The sequence below is a fragment of the Castanea sativa genome, chromosome 5, assembly GCF_040712315.1.
Source record: "Castanea sativa cultivar Marrone di Chiusa Pesio chromosome 5, ASM4071231v1".
NCBI classification, from domain to species: domain Eukaryota; kingdom Viridiplantae; phylum Streptophyta; class Magnoliopsida; order Fagales; family Fagaceae; genus Castanea; species Castanea sativa.
Window position 1 is genome coordinate 6,069,318 of NC_134017.1, and position 22,625 is coordinate 6,091,942.

The 22,625-nt window shown below is 31.3% G+C and overlaps 3 protein-coding genes across 3 annotated transcripts; all 3 read left to right on the forward strand.

The window, feature by feature from the left end:
* The first annotated feature begins 886 nt into the window (after positions 1–886).
* On the forward strand, positions 887–4,343 carry LOC142634624 (protein SIEVE ELEMENT OCCLUSION B-like). The gene is made up of 6 exons (XM_075808917.1): positions 887–1,090; positions 2,165–2,260; positions 2,616–3,070; positions 3,402–3,496; positions 4,082–4,215; positions 4,326–4,343. Exons 1-6 carry the CDS (start codon positions 887–889, stop codon positions 4,341–4,343), a joined length of 1,002 nt encoding a protein of 333 aa, XP_075665032.1.
* A 1,171-nt stretch (positions 4,344–5,514) lies between these two features.
* LOC142634625 (protein SIEVE ELEMENT OCCLUSION B-like) lies at positions 5,515–8,605 on the forward strand. The gene is made up of 3 exons (XM_075808918.1): positions 5,515–5,976; positions 7,137–7,574; positions 8,109–8,605. Exons 1-3 carry the CDS (start codon positions 5,515–5,517, stop codon positions 8,487–8,489), a joined length of 1,281 nt encoding a protein of 426 aa, XP_075665033.1. The 3' UTR covers positions 8,490–8,605.
* Positions 8,606–15,802: 7,197 nt separating this feature from the next.
* On the forward strand, positions 15,803–18,607 carry LOC142634626 (uncharacterized). The gene is made up of 5 exons (XM_075808919.1): positions 15,803–16,219; positions 17,096–17,193; positions 17,698–17,896; positions 18,028–18,203; positions 18,397–18,607. Exons 1-5 carry the CDS (start codon positions 15,803–15,805, stop codon positions 18,605–18,607), a joined length of 1,101 nt encoding a protein of 366 aa, XP_075665034.1.
* The last annotated feature ends 4,018 nt before the right edge of the window (positions 18,608–22,625 follow it).

A 22,625-nucleotide genomic window follows, 5' to 3' on the forward strand; every position in this document is an offset into this window, starting at 1 on the left:
ATGGTGGTGGATCCATGTATTCGGTGATTGACTAATTATTTAGAAATATTGTGCATTTTTGTTGTCTACCTAGTTTTATTGAATAAAAGTAATAATAAAAGTTTTATAACTTAATTGGTTGACATCTTTTAGTGTTCCAATGTAAAAATTCAGGATTACAATCTTCCTCTGTAAATATAAATATTTAATTGTAAAAAAAAAAAAAAAAAAATCTACTTCAAGTTTTACAACATAATCTTTACATATGATTTGGCAATGTGAGATTGGTAGATTTTTAAAAACATAATAAATGAAGGAAAATGATAGATTTACAATTTTTTTTATAAATTATTGATGTGAAGAATGGTTATTGTTAAATGAGAAAATAAAGTTAGTAGTTAATCCTGATGACAACTAGTAAAAATTTGCAACAATAATATATAATTCATAAAAATATTGTAAAATAATTTGTGATATTTAGCATTACTCATAAATGAATGTCAAAATTGGTTATTAGTGACATATCAATTTGTACTATATTGTAAAATTTGTAGTATTTATAACATCACTTTTTAATTTTTATTGAATGATTTTCTTACCTTAATTATCACATTCATTTATTTATTTGAGAGTTAAGCAGTGCCCTTCATCCATACGTACAATACTTTGAGGATGGATATCAGAGTGAATCTTTCTGTTGATCATTGACAATTAGTTGTCATTTATATCACTAGATCTAGATCTAGATCGACCGCGTATCCTATCAACTCTTGGTTTGTCTTATTCCAATACTGATGCCTATAAATAGGGCAATAGTCCAAGCTATTGCACCACACCGTTACTACAAGCCAACTTCTCCTTTCTATTCTGACTTTGTTTCTAGCTTTGTTTTGTAATACACAATACCATGGCCAGCAACAACACACAAGTTTCCGCACAGCAACCCACTATGCGGAGGGTGCTAAAGATGTCCGAGGACGAGATCAAGAAACAAATTCGTTCCACCCATAATCAAACTAAACAAAAGTTAGATTTTGACCCTTTTTATCTTTTTGATGTTGTGAAGAACATTCTCAACCCTTCCATCATTGTTGTTGATAACATTGTTCAGGTATATGTATAAGTTACTACCACACACTTTTTATACGTTTTTCTTTCCTCTTTTCTTTCTCTTGTTAAAAAAAGAAAAAGAAAAAAGATAACCCCTCTGACGATTATTCCTAAAGAATTTTCTCCGCCTTCATCTTTTGAAATAGCATAGAGACCAACGTTATAATTTAATACGTTTAGATATATTAATAATATACTATTAATCATGTTTCTTTAACCTCTTCTTTTCGAATTTTAAATACTTTGTACATGAGTAAGTATCATTTCGTTTACAAGAGTCTTGTAACTCAACTAATTAGTACTTTTTAATATTTCAATTATAGACCACTAGAAATCTCTATCTCACAATAATCACATATTATATATATATATATATATATATATATATATATGAACAAAGTTTCTCTCCAAACTAGTTTGGAGAAAAGCTCTTTAAACTTGTCATATATTATTTTTTTGGTTGAATTTCATGTTCTTTATGTTCTTAACATAGGTATCAAATTTCGTTCAAATTGAATATTATTTCCTATTTGATCACTTAATTTATTTTTTATATACAACTTTAGATCACAAAAACTTGAAATTATAACATTTATTTGATGACATAGCAATTGATCTTTGATTTTCTTGAAATATTGTAAGCATTAAGAATGTAATAAGAACGTGCAATTTAACGGTTAGATTTTCAAAATTCGTACTCAATATAAAAATATATGATAAGTTTGTAGGGTTTCTCTCCAAACTAGTTTGGAGAGAAACTTTGTTCTATATATATATATATATATATATATATATATATATATATATTGTGTGTGTGAGATGACATTTGACTTTTCTTTGTTCTCATAATATTTATCACATAAGCTTTTGAGGCTTGATATTTTAACACCTCATTTTTTTTATTATATATATTTTTATTAATATAAATTATTTTATACATTTAAATCCTCCACTAAAACTTACTAGTAAATTTTTTTTTTTTTTAAAATTGCCCGGACTATTGAATAGTTTTTATTCTCTTCATATATCTTTAAATTAATGTTTCTCACATATGATTACTTTTGATATAATCTAGGGCAAAGCGAAAGATATGGGGAAGGGAAACCAAGGTGAAAGTTCCCCTAAAGCCTGCTTCATTCCACCCTGTATACTCAAGCAACTTTCCTACGAGGTATGATTACAAGAAATATGTTAAAGTATTACAAATTTTACCAAACAAGTTTTACAAACTAACGTATCACCTTAAATAAAAATACTAATTAAGAAATTTATTTATCATATTTTTTAACTGGTCACATAAATTATTAAAATTTATTTTAATTTGTAAATATTTTTTTGTATAATTGTTAATACTCTTAAAATTTTGCTAAATAGAAAAAGGTATATACATGTGTGCGCGTGTGTGATGAATATAAAAAGTCTGTGGTACTGATTGAATAATTAAATGTTAAGATGAATGTGATTATTTAGCTATATCCTATATAGTTACATAAATGTTTTTCATAATGGCAAATATGTAATGTCAGATGGCATGCAAAGTTCCGGGTGAGGAAATCGCATACGAAACAACAATATCAATTCTGAGGAATGTTCTCTCAAGCTATCCATGGCATGTGAAGGCTGTGTTGACCCTTGCGTCTTTTGCTTTGGATTATGGGGAATTCTCGCACCTTGCTGATCAGATTGACTCATCAGACCAACTCACGAAATCACTAGGAATCTTAAAGCAAGTACCCATCGTCCTAGGTCGTCAAGGCGTTGAGAAATACAAGAACTCATTTGGTAAACTTAACACTCTGATCAAGTTAACACTGGATGTCGTTGAGTGCGTCGTTGAGTTGGAGAAACGAATTGATGGAAATAATACTAAGGATGTACCAGAACTCTCACTAGCCATTGAAAATATGTCTATAGACGTTTTCTGGACTATCATAACTGTCGTAGATTGCATGTCTCGGATATGTGCTCTCATTAATGATAAGTAAGTCCTTGGCCTTGAAATGTACTACATTTATATATATATATATATATATATATATATATATATATATATATATATATATATATATATAAATTTAAAAAAAAAAGGTGGAAACTACAATATATGATGAATTCATTTGAGTAGAACTCTTTACTATCACTATAACTACGGTTTGACATGATATATATTAAAAAAAAAAAAAGGTGGAAACTACAATATATGATGAATTCATTTGAGTAGAACTCTTTACTATCACTATAACTACGGTTTGACATGATATATGGGTTCCCAATCTTCTCTAATGCAAATGACTATGGTTTTCCAATTTCAGGGACAACACACAGGAACTTCTGCCCTTTACTGGGAAAATCACTTCCATCCTCAAATCGCTAACAGAACAAATAGCTGTTTGCGATCGACAAATAGGTTAGCCACTCAGACTGATTTCACTCACAGGAAATAATGCTACCTGATTTATTACTTCTTTTATCTACAAGTGCTACTTTGATGCCCTAGATTGATTGGATATCAAATAAGCATCTGTTGTGTGAGGGTGGTAAGTCTCACATCAATTATATACCGGGTTAATTTGGACTTTATTAACAATCACAAGAAATTTCAATCGTGACTAAACTAATAATTTTGGATATGTTTTATATGTAACTAGTAATTTTCTTTGGTTTATTACAAATGGTATCAAATCCAAACCAATAGCCCATATGAGCTTGGAAAAACTGCCCCACAAAGTGGGACTTGATGAGGACATCAAGGTTTAAGTGGGGAGATTTTGATGTCTTATATTGATTAAGTATTGATTAAGTGTGTATTGTGTGGGTGTGTTCTAAGTCCTATACTAACTTGATATGAGCTTTAATATTAACACCTCAATTTGTGACTAGATTTTTTTTTTTTTTTAGAGTATAACACATATATTTCTAGTGCTTTTATTTGAGTTGATACAGATAATTTATATGTTGCACATATTCTGACCAAATATTTTGTTCAATGCAGCGGAAATAAAGGCTTATTTGAAGTTTAAGAGAGACCTAGAAAGCCTGCAGGACATTGTGGAGTTCTTCAAGAAGCTAATATTTGTCGAGGAATCGCACAATTTGCAGCAAGCCACCATATTAAATAACGAATTGGTTAGTTCTATTATACATTTCTGGGATCGAATCTCTGATGAAAAGGCAATTGGCTTATCACATATACTTTTTAGTTTTTATTTCTACTACTATTATTACTGTTGTGCTAGTCAAAGATACCATACTAAATGAAACTTTTTTTTTTTTTTTGTATAATCTCCTTAACATTTATTTTTGAAAACGTATCCTTACAATTTTCAAATGAAATGAAGTATGATTATCATATGGTCCATGATGGATTTTCGAATTAAATTTTACAAATATAAATTTATATGGAATGTCATATCATATTATAGATGACATAAAAGTAAACAAATTTTTTTTAACCAAATATGTGAAAGATATCTCAATGAGTAAAAACGTATTCTAAAATTTCCCCAAGTCAGAGTGAAGTATGTGTTCAGGAAGCCAATAAATGTGTTGATCTCCTTGCTAAAGAGGGATGTACTCTTCAGGAGGATTTTGTGGTTTTTGATGTATCCCTCTGTTGTCATTTCATCCTCGATTAGTTCGGATGTGTGTGGGGTTTCCTATTGTAGGCTTTCGGCCGCTACTAGGGCCATTTTGACTTCTTAGTTTTTAATGAAAGTTTTGTTTAACCAAAAGTATATATATTCTAAAATTTCACTTAATATATGGAAGATTTGAATTCTAGATTTGAATTCTAAAAATAGTGTATCTACAATGTTGGGCTAATATAGAATTGTATAATAGAACCGGATAGAAATTATGTTTAACTTTTTTTGAGAAGCAATTTTGTTTAACTTAGTCTTACACATAACATAAAAATTAACAAAGTCTATACTTTAACGATTTCTACAAATAAATAATATCAAAATCTAATATGAAGCAAAGTAGTTTCATTTTATTGTCAATCATATAGGGGTGTGCATGCCTGTATGGGTCGGGTTGGTGAGTTTTATCAACCTAACCCGAGTTTGACTTATAAGAAATTTCCAACTCATTATATGTGCAAAAATCAATCTAATTCAAGCCATATGGGTTTGGTGGGTTAGATTGGATTGGTACATTGTACTTATATGTTTTATGCCATGTGAAAAGTTAGATTTTCTTAATTATTTAATTATTTTATAAAAAATTATTACAACACATGAATATACTTTATCAAAACAAATTCTTAAAATATCAAAATTAATCAAAATTAAAAAATTAAAAAAAGGCAAATAAATAAACTAAACTTTTGACTCAATAGAATTATGCCTAATACGTACTTCAGTTAAATAGATAATTCTTTGACGTGTGGTGTTAACATAGCTTAATATAATAATTGTATTGCACATGCAGAGTAAAAAGACTGAAGGGTTGAGAAAAAAGAAAGTCTTGTTGTTCTTTTCGGACTTCGACATCTCTGAAAAGGTTGTTTCGATTCTCAAGCCCATCTGTGAAGAAGAAAGCAGGAAGGATCAGTATGAAATTGTGTGGATCCCAATTGTGAAGAACTGGATAGATATAGTGCAAAGCAAGTGCAAGGTTAACGAGAAGTACTTCTGGTACGTAGTGCGACAGTTTTCATCAGTGTTGGGCATCAAGTACGTTAAGGAGCAGTGGGGATTCAAGGATAAGCCTATTGTCGTGGTGTTGAGCTCAGAAGCGAAAGTGGAACATAAAGATGCATTCCACATGATTCAGACATGGGGAATAGAGGCCTACCCTTTCACTTTTGAGAGAGAAAGAGAACTGCGTAATAGAGAAGATTGGTTTGGATCCACCATTGACTTCAATCCTGACGTATTAACCTGGGTACGTAATGTTATATTTTATAAATATAAATGCACAAACATATAACGGTGGTATTTTTTTTTCACAATATGTTTTACACACATTATAAAACGAGTTTTTTGTCAACACAAATATCGTGGAGATGGTGAGCAGTCTTGAGTTATACATATATTTCAAATAAAAGGATTTGTAACAAAGATACAATTTATTTAAATTAAACTCTATTAAAAATACAAAAAATAATTTAATCACAATTCTTTTCATGCTAAGTTGTTTTGTTAACAGGTGAGTTTTAATTGGTTTTAACCTGGGAAGCACGGGTGCGGCGTTTGGGCCGCCGCACCCGCATCTGACGCGGCCCGACGTGGGGACGTGCAAGCGACGCCACTGCCTGCACGTCCGTGCTGCGTCAGACATTAAAAAACTAATATTTTCGGCGCGATTCGCGTCGATTCGGGCTGACGCGCGCGAAATCGGGCCGATTCGGCCCGAATAGGTACGTATCGGTCGCAAACCAATATCGGCCGAATCGGCCGATACCGGCCAAAATTCAAAAAAAAAAAAGTATTGCTTTCAGCTAGGCTCTCTCCCATTCTCTGTATTCTAGTTATTATTTACTATTGCTCTTAAATTTGGTATATATTTACATAATGTGAAAAAAGTATGTTTAGCAATATATTAAAAATATAAATAAAAATATTTTTAATAATTTTTTAATCGCCGCACCCGCACTCTACTTTTTCAAAAATTGCCGAGTCCCGCACCCGCACCCGAATCCCGAAACGTACTCTTGCTTCATAGATTACAAGATGATTCTTCGGCAAAAGGAAGAACTTTTCAATGGAGAGGACTGTATTGGTCTCCAAATGATTAGCCATATTCCAAAATTACTGACTTGGGTAAAGTTAATTTCAGACATACTAAACTTGCAATCTTCCAAGGGTGGTGAGGGATGTTAGGTTCTATTATACATACACATTGCACAACGAAAATTATTAAGTACTTTCTAAATATATTGAAATAGTACTTGGGTACCATGTCATTGTATTATTGAAATATTGAATAATTACTCGTTACACATATACGCATAGTTGTGGGTGCACATCGAAGTAACTTCTATAATTTTATCACATTCATTAAAAAAATAATTAAAATTTCCTTGAAATTTCTTGTTGAATCAGATCCAAGAGGGAAAGTACATTTTCATCTATGGAGGCGTTGATGAAGAGTGGAGAAAGCAATTTGCAAAAAGAGTAGAGGCCCTAGCTAAAGATTATGTCATACAATATGCCAAGATTTCCATAGTTTTGTCTTGTGTGGAAATGGGCTGTAAAGGAAAAGATGATCGCTTACAGAAATTTCTCTCTTCCAGGACTCACAAGAACACTGAGAGTGGATGGGTTGTGCTGTCCAAAGGGTCTAAATTAGTGGATGGTGGAAATGGAATAACGATTTTGAAGGTCTTAGAGGAGTTCAACAAATGGAGGAGGCGTGTGCGTGAAGGCACTATGTTTGAAATTTGTTTCAAGGATTACCACAACGAGGTTCTTCACAATGGAGAGGATTGGTTTGGATATTTTATGATTGAACACTTTCAACAACCAAAATTCTCTACTTGGGTAAAGTTATTTTCACATATCCAAATGCATAAACATCCAAATGACCACATTACATTCATTACACATATTTATGAAGGCATATTACAACTTACCCATTTGTGGTTTAACCGAAATTTAAGTTACTTATCTGTAGTTTGAAATTTGACACTTTATTCATTTGAAGTTAGTTCAATTAGAATTTCATAACCCACTATTATGTTACAACATGGCTAAATTTCTAATTTTGCTATACTTTTATGTCTCTATTTCAAAAGCATTAAAAAAATAAAAAAAAATGAAAATACATAATTAAATAAGATCAAAAAATATCCAACAGAACACTTGCATCATAAGATTTCAAATCGCAGGTAGATAACTTAAATTTCGGTCAAACCTCAAGTGAATAAAGTGTTAAATTTCAAATTACAAGTAGGTAACTTAAAATTTCGGTTAGACCACAGATGGGTAAGTTGTAATTTACCAATGTAGTTTGAAGCAACTTTTATTTTGTTCAAGTCTGTAATATTTTTTAGTTGAAATTTCTTATTTAATCAGATCCAGGAGGGTAAGCACATTTTCATCTATGGAGGCGAAGATGAAGAGTGGATCAACCATTTTACTAAGAAATCAGAGGCCCTGACTAAAGATCCAGTCATACAGAAAGCCATGATTTCTATAGAGTTGCATCACTTGACAATGAAAAGTAAAGGGAAGTATGACAATGGGATTGCTGGGCATTTTTGGTACAAATTAGAGTTATTTTCAAACGACAAACCGTGCACAGCTGTGAGACAAGAGATTGAAAAGTTGATTTCGTACAAAAATGAGAATTTTGGATGGGCTGTGTTGTGCAAAGGGTATAAATTGATGGCCAGTGGTAATGAGACAAATATTTTGAAGGTTTTGGAATTGGAGGAGTTTAAAAAATATATTTAATTTGTATTTGAGTTTGGCTTTGAGAGTTTCAATGATTGACATGAAGAATTCTTCAAACTAATCACCTTTGTTGCCACTTTGACATCTTGGAGGATTCTAAATGATCTTAGGTTGTGTTCAGATGACAATATTTGGATTTAGATTTGGATTTGAAACCCATTGATTTTAAAATTATTGATTTTAAAATTCCTTGTTTAGGTCTATTTATAAACAATGAAAGATTTGAAATTCATCATTTATTATTCTATTGTTTGAATACCTAAATTTGGATTTGAATTTGTATTTAAGAATAATAAAACATATTTTTAATTATTATTATTTTTTTAATCCTCGTACATTTTAATTTTAATAAAAATTTTAAAAAATACTTGAGGTAATAAAAAGGCTATTGATAACAGTGTGGCCGATACCGTACCGGTACCGGCCGTACCGGCCGGTACATACCGTACCGGTCAGTGCACCGGTACCGGTACACTTCTATATTGTACCGCAAAAATACCGGCTGTATCGGCCGCGTACCGGCCATACCGGCCAATTTCGGGCAATATCGACCGGTACCGGACGTACCGGCCGATACAGAAAAAAACTTTTTTTTTTTTTTTTTTTTTTTTAGTTTTGTAATTTTTGAATTTTTGTAAAGGCATAATGGTAACTTATTTACATTAATTTCTTAGTATTATTTGTTTTCTTAGTATGCAATGAACAACTAAGCTTTCTATTTTTTATATTGTGTTTTTTTTTTCTTTTATTTGATACTAAAGTCTAAAACTATGAATAATTTGTTCTGAATTGAGGTAATGTTTTACAATAGACTTTTATATTTACTATAATATAAGTGAAATATTATATGTTTATAAACATGGTTCTAGAGATTTTGGTGTGTGTGTGTGTATATATATATATATAAAATAGCGGTAAACCCGAAACGGTACACCGGTATTGACCGGTATCCGAAATATATCGTACCGGTGGCCAAACCGGTACAGCCTCCGGTACGGTATTGACTTCCTTGATTGATAATCCAATTGACAAAATGATGACTACATATCTTTCATCATAACCAACTAAAAAAATATCTTGCCGACTATTGACAACTAAAATATTTTGTATCAACATAGAAAGAACCCAAATGTATGGGTTTTTTCACAACATTCAAAATCTCAAACTAAAATATTACTCCAAAGTTCTTAACAATTAAAAGTGAGGAACAATACTCTTTAAGAGAGGAACCAATATTGGGAACAACTTTAATTAATAGATCTTTCCTACTCCTTTTTCTTTGGTGAGGCTCAGCTACAAAACTTGTTGATAACGAATGTTGACATAGCTATTGTGCAATGGGAGAATTCACCTCATTTTCTCAATGTCTTCCCAATTGTCAATAATTAGAATTCACTTCATTTTTAATTTGTTTTTACAAAAGCATTACAGAAGCTAAAGCGATTGACATTGTAACTCTACTTTCATTAACAAAAAGCACAAAAATCCAACATGTGCAGTGATGTCATTTAATTTTATAACGAAAATTGTAGTGTAGCTGAAATTGTCGTTCTACCAAGAAAAGGAAAACAAGAACACGTCAAAAGCACCAACAATATATACAATGATTAAAACTTAGGAAAACTAAAGTTTGGTAAATTTAATAATTAAAATCACTATGGCCTTCAAGGAGATGACTTTCAAGCGACTCATCAATGATGGTTCTACAAACACAGAAGTTAGCTTTTGTAGATATTGTTGGACTTTATTATATTACTACTATCATTATTATCATTATATTGTAGTGAAAGATATTATATAAGGGAAACATTTCTTGAAATTTCTTGTTCAATCAGATCCAAGAGAGAATGTATATATCCATCTTCATCTACGGAGGCGATGATGAAGAGTGGAGAAAACAATTTACAAAAGAAGTATATGCCCTCGCTAAAGATTATTTCATACAAGGCGTATTGCCATAGATGCGGCACCTATAGCTGCGTTTTGTAAAAAACGCAGCTATAGACCTGGTTTGGGCTATTACCAATTCCTGCATAGACCATTAATAATTTTTTTTTAATAATATACACGTAATACTTTACTGCTTGGGCCCAAATTACTTTCCCCAGTCAAAAATTTGTAATTGGTCCAGGCTAGGGAATTCAGGAAAAAAAAAAAAAATAGTCATCTAGCACATGCCTGTAATTGTGCAAAGTCAGACCTTGTGTTCTTATGTGGTGTGAGTTATTTTATTTTTGACTCTTTGTAAAATCAAAACATTTTTGTTAATTTTTCAGATTGTTTTTAATCTAAATGACTATATTGTTAAGTTTTGATTTTTTGCTAATTGAGACCCAAATTTAAAAAGCATTTGGGATTTTTGTTGTGTTTGGCTGCAGCTACATGTCTCGTTAGTGTAGGTATTAATTCAAATAGATGCTAGCTAGTTTAGATCTTTCATAAAATTTTGTTGTTTCAAATTTGAACGCGGAAGCTGAAATCCTAGTGCTGTTTGTATTTATACAGTCAATATAGAGGTTCCTCAAAAAAAAAAAAAAAAAAAAAATATATATATATATATATATATATATATATAGAGAGAGAGAGAGAGAGAGAGAGAGAGAGAGAGAAATGAATCAGGTCAAAACCCCAAATATAGAATGAATTGGAGTCCCATCACGCGTTGACACGAATATTATAAAAATGCAGTACTGAAGCACTACATTTTGTAGAATATGGTCCTGAAAGGTAGACAGTGTAACACCATATGACATAAACTGTCAATTATTTAGCAAGAATTTCCAGTGCACTGTACTACTATTTTAGTAAGATCAGTATTACAACTTGCAAGCATTTTTTTTCTTTTTATAATAATCAAGACCCTATTATGCTTGTTGCAGAAACACATGCATACTCATATTGGGTTCTGAAAGGGCTGGCTTTAATTTCCACTCCCAAGCTGTTAGGCTACCAGCGCACATTTTGAGTCACAGAAAGAAGAGAGGAGCTTCCATGTTAGCTACAAGTAAGATTTACAATTCATCTGTACCTTTTTTCCATTCATTAAGCTACTTTATAGAGTAAATTTTATACTAATGCAGAATATTACCCCCCCCCCCCCCCCCAAAAAAAAAAAAACAACAACAACCTTCTTTTCTCCTATACTTTTATGTTCTCACAATACCTTCTTCTTTTTTTTTTTATTTTTTTTTTTTTTTTTTTTTTTTTTCAGTTTATAGCAATTTGATTTTCACAAAGAAGATGAAGGTGATGCAGCTCATCTCACCAGGCGTGAGCAAATTTTGGAACCTCTTAGAGATCCCGCATTCGGGTTCTACTTAGCCTTGCCATCCAAACCATTCTCACCCTGACAGGCAAAAAGAGAAAGAATTCATCTAGTGGCATGCTCAGTATCCTTCTATGGGTCACCTACATGATAGCAGACTGGGCTGTGACAGTCTCGCTTAGTGTGCTTTCCAACCATGCACGGAGCTCTTGCGACCATTCCCTAGATCCAAACATTGTAATTACACTATGCTGGGCTCCATTTCTTCTCTTGCACCTCGGTGGCCCGGAAACTATCACTGTATACTCTTTGGAAGACAATGAGTTGTGGCGAAGGCACTTACTTACACTAGTTAGCCAAGTGGTAGTAGCTGCCTATGTCTTACTTAAAGCCTGGAACAATACTACACTAAATATTCTAGCAATTCCAGTGTTTTTATCTGGGGTTGTTAAGTGTGGACAGAGGGTATGGGTTCTGTGGTCTGCAAGCAGTGAGAAGTTTAGAGAGTCTATGCTCTCTCCTCCAAACCCAGATCCAAATTATGCCAGATACATGGAGGAATACAGCTCAAAGAAAGATGAGGGGTTCAAGGTTTCATTGGAGAAATTAATTAGATTTCCCATAGAAGTTGAAAACTCGTATACAGAGCCAGTAGACAATCCTCTTGACAATTTAGAAAATTTTCAGTATGCCTATGGTTTCTTTGAACATTCAAGCTGCTGTTTGCAAGAATTTGGGAATAGAATTTGGGAACATTCAACCACGTCATCCAGGGCACTCACCACAGCTTGCAAGAATTTCGAAGGACAAAGATACAACGTGTTAAGCGATTTGGGAATAGACCAGTGAAGGGAAAAAAAAAATCTGGTTTTGTATCTCATACAAAATACATAGCGGAAGCAACAAATAAGGATTTATTTCATTTATGATTGATAACGTGCACAATGTAAATTTCAGAATTTAAGAACAAGATAACGTACCTTGGTGTGGAGAAATTCAAAACAAAGATTAGAAGCACTTGGGAACACTTTTAATCTTCACTCCAATTCTACTTTACGCCCAAGATGTGTGGTCTCTCAATCAGTTTTCAAGGGAGAATGAAAGTGTGTCTCACACTCTCTTACACACCGTTTCTTATTTCTCTTTTTTCATTAATAAAAATTATGTATGTTTCTCCCTTTATAACTAACTGATTATCTAATTGGGCTGGCCTATTAGGTCTTTCCAATTGGGTTTTAGTGTGTGGCTTGGAGTGGGACCGAAAGGGACCAATAAGACACTAGCTTTAATGGGCCTTGGGTTTTTCCGTCAACTCTTGATAAGTCCAAAGTTACTATTAATTATATTTAATACCACTATATAAATATAATTGTACTCTAGGCCTTATTAATAAATTATATCCCAAGACTTTATTATACATGCAACCCCTTCATAAAATATTCGTAGTAACACAAAGTCATAAATGTAGACTGTCACTTTGTAAATTACTACATCTTATCCTTGAGTACCCGGTTTAATCCTTTAAAGTTATTCATTATATATTTATGAAATCCAATTTCATAAATATATACTTTAGTAATTTCTTATTAAAGTGGTTAGGCCTAACTCTCTAAATAACTGAAACCATTAAACTTATCTCAAGAGAATATTTTATATCTCCAGGGAATATTTTATATCTCTATCAAGAGACTATGGATTCCATCTTGAGAATATATGTTCCATCAACACTAAATGTGGCTGCCCAACATACTGAGGTTTTGACCGTCACTTCAGATCTCACTCCTGATATATCAAAGCAACCTACACTTCATGATCAGGTCCATTATTCTCTCAGGATTAAGAGTTCATGCAAATAGAAGTCGTGAGATTTATTATTCATTTGACTGTCATTAGGAGAATAATAAATCTCACAGCAGTCCTGTTCAATATGTTTTAACTCTTAAAACATATCAACATATCAACTAGAAGTCTCCATTTCCATGATCAAGATTAATCATCTTAGTTGACACGTTATAATCTTCGCAGATGAAATGCCCAATTTCATCACCGACTACGAACTATAAATTCTGAGTTTACAAAAAACTTGTGATTTACATCTTCTGTGACTTTTCACATAAATCACATACAATGCATCTCATGGACTATATGATAATGTCTCCATATTCATGTTACCATTATTTTAGATAATAATAAAATAACTTTATCAATTATAATATTAAGTCATACATCATGTTATACATAATGTCATACATAATATCATATATAGCATCATACAATAGAATTTAAGAACACTAATCCTAACAACCAGCACATACTTTGGCACAATACGCCAAAGAAATTGATGATTTTATTACTTCAATTGAAGAAACTCCACCATGTATTGAACTTTTTGTCTTTCAGGATGCTTTATCCGTCTCATAAATAAAATACATGTACTTCTCATCAAAAAAAAAAAAGAAGGCAAATGCTTTGAAGGATTAATTTTTAATTAAGATAAATTTAAATCACTTACCAAATTAATTAACCACGTGCTAAATAATACAGTTATCATATTAGTTGCAATTGCTAAGGCAATCTAGTATTTCTTTAATAACAATGCATGAAACTGTGCATAAATGCCGTTAACAAGCTAGTCTTTCTTTAATTGAAGTTTACCTCCATGCACGTGAAATCACATGCTATGCATTTTGTGTGAAAGTTGTAAATGAAATGCCGTTAACAATGCCATATCGAAAGACAGTGAGAATCTTTTGGTCATTTACTTAATGGAAGCTTTGGTCTTTTTATATCAAAGCTTGAATTATGTGAAAGAATTTCCATTTAGGAAACATGTCGTAATTACAATAGCGTCATCAACGATGACTCAGGAATGTGTGTAACGTTATCTGTACACGTCTTTAAGTCTTTATGATATGGTACTAATTAATTGAATCTTATGAGAGCATTCTCATCAGGTGTGCCAAATGCCAAATATTTGGCATTTATATTTGACACACCAAACACAAAAAATAAAGCATCATAAAGTGTGTTAAATGTGTCAAAATTTTGAAACTTGTTAAAGTACACTCTCATCTTTAGCACAGTACGGACAGATATGACATATGGTTTTATTATTTTATTATTTAGCTTTCTCTCTCATCTCAATTAAAATATCTATTCATAGCATCACGTTCAACCACACATTCTGCTTTTCCATCTCCACTCTCCCATACCCTTTTCTTCTCCCCTCTTCCCTTTTGCTCTATTCTCTCCTCATTTATGAATCATGCGCCGCCACCGATTTCCTCTCTACCATCTCACAAATTCCATCATCACTGATCTATAAAATCTCCTTCATCGGTTTTTTTCCCCTTTTGTTTGCTCTCTCTTCTTTGTTCCATCTCATACACTGATTCGCTGATTCGGTGTTCTATCTCACTGATTCGCTATTCAGAGTTGCCGATTCGCTGTTCAATCTCAGTATCACCGATTCTCTGAAGGTTTCATCGATTCATTCTACGTCTACTGCATACAGGTAAGTTCTCTGTCTTCTCTGTGATTCTCTCGGTATTTTGGTGTCTAAATCTGTTTTCTCTATCTTCTTAGTTCATATGTATTGTGTGCTGTGTTATGTTTTTTTTTTTTTCAATTCTTTTGCATTACTGAATGATTACTTGGATGCAAACTATGAGACACTATGGATTCTAAATTCCAATTCTAGCATTTAGGCTATGAGACACTACGAATAATCTATGAGACACTACAAAATTCTAATAGTCCATGCTCTGAATTCTAATTCCAGCATTTAGGCTAAATTCTAAATTCTAAACTATGAGACACTACGAATAATCTATTTGTTTCATTAATTCCAGCATTAAGTCCATGCTTTCTGTGTGTGTTAAAGGTGAACCTATCAGTCACAATTTCACAAAGCCATATATATATATTAATAAATCTTTTGCAATAATTCCTATTTTTGTGCATTCAGATATGCATTTGATTTGTTTTATTTTTGGAAGGCTCTCTTTGGAATACCTAAATTATTTTTATTTAGATATCTATTTAGAGCATGGACTCAGGACATTATTCATTGTACACTGATGTCTTACGGGGGAATATTAATCTTGAGGAGCAACTTTTCGGTGTATCTAAAAATAGTCCCATGTTAGTCCAAGATTCTCCACTGAATAATGAAGTTGCCACTTCTAAGAAAAAAATAACACATGGTATCAACTTCAGTCTTGAGAAAGACAAGTTGCTTGTAGCAACATGGCTCAATACCAGTGTCTATCTCGTGTATGGTAATGAGCAACATAAAACAAAATTTTATGGCAAAGTTGCAGAATACTTCAAGGACCACAAGACTGATTCTACATGTAGTCAAACAAGCCGATGGGAAGTGATTAATAGGGAAATAGTTAAATTTTGTGGGTCCTTAGCTGAAATTGAAGCAAAGAATGAAAGTGGAACCACTATTGAAATGAATGTATAAATTTTGCAATGGTCTTTAATTTTTTTAGATTTACAACATAAATGAATTGTTTGAAAAAACTAATTATGTTATATTTATTTAATTTTTTTAGATTGAGAAAGTAAGGGAATTGTTTAAAGAACTTCACGGTTACTTTTTTCAATATGAACATTGTTGGCTAGTGTTGAAGGATTTTCCAAAGTGGCCATCTACTATGCCTATGGAAGATTCAAGAAAAGAAATGCCTCAAACTCCAGATTGAATAGATCAAGGAGGGGGGGGGGGGGGTTGATGACACTATGGATTTCAAGAGGCCAATAGGTAGAAAAGATGAAAAGGTTAATCGAAAGAGAAAAGATGATGGGAAAGATGTTGCAACGGAATTTGAAAAAGAAAATGAAAATTCTTGAAGAATCCTGTGCACAAGAAAAAGAGAAAATACGTATCAAAGTGGAAAAGGTTCGCTTGCAAGAGTTGAAAGAGAATGAAAGAATTATGATGCTAGACACAAGTGGCATGAACGAAGACCAAAGAACTTTTTATGATGGACTCCAAAAGGAAATCCTTGCAAAACAAAGATCAAGTCATTCGTTGGGTTAAGATGATGTTGGTGATGTCTTGTTTCAACCTTATTTTGGTAGTAACTTATTTTAGGCATTGATATGTATTTTGTGACATTTTTTGGGTGTAGTCGATTTTAGGCCTTGATATGTATTTTGTGATCTAAGCAAAAGGTCTTGACTCTTTTATTATGTGATTTTGTTGTAAATTCTATTATGCCACTGTCATCTATGCAATCCTAACATTTTAGCTTATATAAAATGTCGTGTATTTTCTATGTTTGATTTTATATTACTATAGAATTTATATTACTGTCGTGCTTAATGCTAGTGCTGTGCTATTGACGTTGCTGATTGGGCTGAGAGGCCAATGTGTAAGTGCCCTGATTCTGCTGTGGTGCTATATGCTGTGTTAGTGACTGCTGCAGTGTAGTACTATCAGTGGAGCATTGCAGGAGTGTGCAATTTGGCATTGGTTATGGTTGTGTAGTAGGTATTAGATATATGTGTGTGCTTGATGATAGCAAATGGGGGATATTGCCATGTATATACCTATAACTAATTTGCTAATAGCATATATAATAATTCATATGAGTCTGTGATTAACTACTGAGTTGTTAGTGAGCAGTCAAAAAGCTAGGAGCCAGCACATATAATACTATATTCATTTTTTTGGTTATATTCTCTTATAGTTTCTATGTTTGTCTTGACTGTTGGGCTCTTCTAATTGTTTCTGAAATGTATCCATTGGTTTACAATTCTTAAGTGCTAGAAGAAGATAGGAGAGGATCTCATCTTACGCCACAATTTTATTTAAAGAAAATTTTATATTCTTTACATAATGATCAAACTTTCTTTTAAAGTTATCGATTTCATTTCATATTATGTTTCTTGCATCTATATTGATAATTGTTTTTCAATGTTTTCTTCTAGTTTATCTCCATGGGTCGTTCTTTTATTCGTGAATTGCTTGATATATGATGACTCAAATGAAGATAAGATAATTATAAAACTTCTCACAGGTTTGACATCACAACGCAAGTGGCGTCGATATATCGACTGTAATCATTTGGCAGGCCATAAAGGGCTTTATGATGACTACTTTGCCGAAGAACCTGTATATCCTCCCAAAGTATTTCGAAGGAGATTTCGAATAAGACATTCTCTTTTTCTCCAAATCCTATCTATAGTAGAAGCTTGTGAACCTTACTTTATCCAAAAAAGAAATAATACTAAAAGCTTGGTCTATCTCCCCTTCAAAAGATGACCACTGCACTTAGGATGCTTGCTTATGGAATAACAACTGATTTTATGGGTGAATATATAAGAATAGTAGAAAGCACTGCAATGATGAGTCTGGAAAAATTTGTTGCAGTAGTGGTTGCTATTTTCATAGAGGGATATTTGAGGTCACCAAACAATGAAGACATCGCTAGATTGTTAGCCCATGGTCAAAATCGTGGATTTCCAAGCATGTTGGGAAGTATTGATTGCATGCATTGGAAATGAAAAAAATTGTCCAACTGCATGGAAAAGGATGTATTGTGATCATATTCGTAAGCCAACTATTATTTTGAAAGCAGTGGCTTCATATGATCTTTGGATATAACACTCATTTTTTGGGTTACCTAGGTCAAATAATGATATTAATGTGTTGGAGCGGTCTCATGTATTTTTTGAGCTTGCACAAGGACGTGCTCCTACAGTTAATTACTCAATCAATGGTCATGATTACACAATGAGATACTATTTTGCCGATGACATATATCCAAAATGGTCAACATTTGTGAAGACAATCCCATCTCCACTAGAAGCAAAAAGAAAAATATTTGCAAAAGCTTAAGAGGCATATAGGAAGGATGTAAAGAGTGCATTTGGAGTGCTTCAAGCATGATTTGCAATTTTACGTGGACCTGCACAGTTTTTCTATCATGAAACACTACAAGACATTATGAAAGCATGCTTGATTCTTCATAACATGATTATTGAAGATGAGTGAGATGAAGCTGAAGCAGTGGACTTAGATTTTGAACAAATTGATGAGATTTCATGTACACTACTGTCACGTGAACCGACAAATGAATTTATAGAGTTCATTCAAGTTCATCAATGCATTAGGGATCAAGAAGTTCATTCTCATCTCATTTATGGCAATTACAAGGACAGTCGTAAAAACTTTTAGTTTTGTTTATTTGTCTCCTCTTCTTTACGGAGTTGCCATTAAAACTTTTGATTTGGTTTATTTGTTTCATTTTGTTTATGAAGCTACCATTAAAACTCATTGGCTATGTTGTTTTGTTGTGTTAAGTTTGAGTACTAGCCAATTGTTTTGTTATGTTAAATTTAAGTACCATTTGTCATCAAGGAAGTGGCAAGCTCAACTCAGTTTAATTCAATGGGTTTTCTATGTGAGTTAATGTTATTGGATATGAGTTATGTGTGTAAGTTTTCTATGGACTACATTGGCAGTTTAGTTCAATTGAAACTTCAACTTGACAGGTTCAATGTTTTTGGCTTTTGATATGAGTCGTGACAGGTTCAACTTTTTTTTTTTTGAAGGTGACAGGTTCTAAGTTTATTTATTTATTTTTTTTATTTTTTGAAATGCTTAAGAAAATATGGATTTTTAAAAAATATGACAGTTGAATAAGAGGATTATTTGAAAATGTTACCATTAGAATAAGAATATTTGAAAATATGGTTGTTATGAACAAATAATAAAGAAAGAATTCAATAAGAATTAAAAAGAATTAAGAAATAATATTTAAATGAAGTGATAAAAAAATAGAACATCTGATAAATGGTATGTTATAAAATGATGTGCTAAAATAATAAAGTAGTCTTTTGGTGTATCAAAATGACATTTTTTATGAAAGATTTGATTAGAATGCTCTGAAAGAGGTTTCTTTTTTATTTTAAGATAAAAATGTTTTTTTTAAACATAAAAATATTTTTCTTCTTAAAAAAAAAACACATACTAATCAAAGTTTTTGTTTATTTTTTGGGAGAGGTGTGTAAAAGAGTTAAACCATTTGAATTTTTGAAAAATTAAAAATTTGCTCTTAAGAGAATTATTGAAGAAAAAGAAATATGAATAACCTTTAGAAAAATTAAAAATGAATAAATAGCAAATCATTCGACAAAACAGAATCTTTTCAATTACATGAGAAACAATGTTCCATACATCCTTTTTCTTAAAAAATAAAAAATAAAAAAAATTCCATACATCCGGTAAATCTACAAGTAAGATCTATTTTCATATGAATGGAGGACGTGGTATATCAGATGTATTTAAAAATCATATATATATATATATAGAGGTTCAAGTTAAACCTGGTGTAACTCTAAAGAGTTACACTTTTTTTAAACCATTGAATTTAAGTAGATCTGATAGTTTAAAAAAGACTATAATTATTATAAATATTCTTATTAGAATCTAATTAATTACCCTCATTTATTACCTTCTAAACCTATCTTTAAACCCAAAAAAGTTTAACTTTTGACTCTCTCTCTCTCATTTACGTTTCTCTCTCTACGTTTCAAATCCAAATTACACACACATAAAATAATTTTCTTGTATATCTGAAAAATTCATCAAGTATTGGCTTCATAAAATTCAAGACAAATATTTCATTTCGTTAAAAATTAATATAATTATGAATGAAAAGTTTTAAATTTAAAATTACTTTGCTGAACCAAAATTTTTTCCAAACAATAAAGTTATAACTATTGGAAAATTACATTTTAAAAATATTTCAATTCAAACGGTATACCCATTTGTTGTAACCTCAATGAAAAGAAAAAAAAACAAAAGAAAGAAAAAACGTTTTCGTACCTTTTTATGTATTAAAAAAGATTAAAAAAAAAACTTTCAAAAAAGAATAATTTATAACATATGTGACGTAAAAAACTATAAAAACTTAAACTGCTTAGACTATTAGTATTTGGCGGTGCTCTATGACATGTGAAACAGTCAACCCCTTATCTATTGATTATAAACCATGTGTTATATTAAGATCAATGCAGATTCAATCAAAAACAAAATAAAAGATCAATGCAGATCTCAGTTCAATCATCGTACCGTTTAGGATTATTTAAATCTCTTCATAACTAATTGAGTAAGGGCAAATGATTTGAAGTAATAATTTTTAATTATGATAAATACAAATCACTTACCAAATAAATTAACCACGTGCTAAATAATACAGTAATCATATTAGTTGCAATTGTTAAGTCAAGCTAGTCTTTCTTTAATAACAAGAGAGAGAACAGGCTGCGTGAGAATGCATGACACTGTGCCTATATATATATATTTAAGATTAATTGAAGTTTACCTGCAAGCACGTGAAATCACATGCTATGCATTTTGCGTGAAGTTGAAAATGAAATGCTGTTACCAATGCCATATCGAAAGACAATGAGGATCTTTTGGTCATTTACTTTAATGGAAGCTTTGGTCTTTTTATGTCAAAGCTGGAATTACGTGGAAGAATTTCCATTTAACGTCATCAACGATGACTCAGGAATGTGTGTAACAATCTGCATCCAAAAAAAAAAAAATCTTTATGATGTAGTACTAATTAATTGAATGTTATGAAAGAGGTTTCTTTTTTATTTTAACATAATAATGTTTTTCTTCTTTGAAAAAAAAAAAAAAACATCCCGATTAAAGTTTTGGCTTTTGTTTATTTTTTGGGAGAGGAGCGTAAAAGAGTTAAACACATAAACCGTCTGAAGTTTTGAAAAATTAAAATGCGCTTTTAACATATATATATATATATATATATATATATATATATATATTTATATAATATGTTACCTATCAAAACTGCTAAGTGCTCAAATTCTTTAGTTGATACTCTACTATTTTTCAAAATAAACATGAATATATTGTAATAAAATTTGGAAATAATATAATATCCCTAATTTGGTATTATTTTCAAGTTAAAGTCTAGGGCTTTAAATGTCCAAATGGTTACTTTGTAGATTTAAATTGTTATAATTTAATCATTTTATGAGGATAACAAAAACTTACATAAGTTGTAATTCTCATTTATTTAATTACGAAAAATATTTAGATGAGAATTATAAGTGAAATTTGGACTATGAGAAAAATTATAACTTGATTTACTTTATTAAAATTTGTAGTATCTTTAACTTCACTCAAAAGTAATAAATAAAATTATTTATTTTATTATTTGTGACACAAATTGCATTAATTAATTGACATTTTTTTTATCGGAGTTAATTGTCATTGTTAGTTTGTAATTTTTTCCTTATAGGGGGATTAAATCCAAATTCTTCCACAAGGGAGAATTAGACAATATGTTGAAATTAGAAGAATTTTTTTTAACAGTCTACTACTTAAGATTTATCGTGAAAGTATTATAAAAATATTGTGAATATAACATTTTTCTAAAAGGGTGTGATTTACCTTTAATACTTTTTTAATTGAAATTTCATTTTATTTTAATGAGTGACTATCACATCACTCACTAATTAAAACTTATTGTCACTTGTTATTTTATATTTAATATAAAATGAAATATACCGTTAAAAAAGTATAGGAAATAAACTAAACTCTTTCTAAAAAAGTGTTGTCCCAATTAAACAATACTTTATTTATTGTCATTAAGATCCATTCTATTTATGTAATAGTAAAGACTGAATGAGCTATATTAAACTGTAAGATGTGAGCTTCAACGACTTTTATGAACACTACTATAATACTTATCTAGCTTGCATTCGCATTTTGTTTTAGGATCTTTGAGGAGGGAGTTGATTAAGTGTAAGTCTTTCTATTTTTTTACAAACAAAAGACTAAATAATGAACAGTAAGATATAAAAAAAAATTAAATGAG

Bases quoted from the DNA above. Each gene is read 5' to 3' on its own strand.
- LOC142634624 (XM_075808917.1), top strand. From the start codon at position 887: ATGGCCAGCAACAACACACAAGTTTCCGCACAGCAACCCACTATGCGG. The intron at 2,261-2,615 runs GTATGATTACAA...ATGTAATGTCAG, and splicing joins TCAAGCAACTTTCCTACGAG to ATGGCATGCAAAGTTCCGGG. The intron at 3,071-3,401 runs GTAAGTCCTTGG...TTCCAATTTCAG, and splicing joins TGTGCTCTCATTAATGATAA to GGACAACACACAGGAACTTC.
- LOC142634625 (XM_075808918.1), top strand. From the start codon at position 5,515: ATGCAGAGTAAAAAGACTGAAGGGTTGAGAAAAAAGAAAGTCTTGTTG. The intron at 5,977-7,136 runs GTACGTAATGTT...TTGTTGAATCAG, and splicing joins ATCCTGACGTATTAACCTGG to ATCCAAGAGGGAAAGTACAT. The intron at 7,575-8,108 runs GTAAAGTTATTT...TTATTTAATCAG, and splicing joins AACCAAAATTCTCTACTTGG to ATCCAGGAGGGTAAGCACAT.
- LOC142634626 (XM_075808919.1), top strand. From the start codon at position 15,803: ATGGACTCAGGACATTATTCATTGTACACTGATGTCTTACGGGGGAAT. The intron at 16,220-17,095 runs GTATAAATTTTG...GCTTAATGCTAG, and splicing joins GAACCACTATTGAAATGAAT to TGCTGTGCTATTGACGTTGC. The intron at 18,204-18,396 runs GTTAGCCCATGG...TGGGTTACCTAG, and splicing joins AATGAAGACATCGCTAGATT to GTCAAATAATGATATTAATG.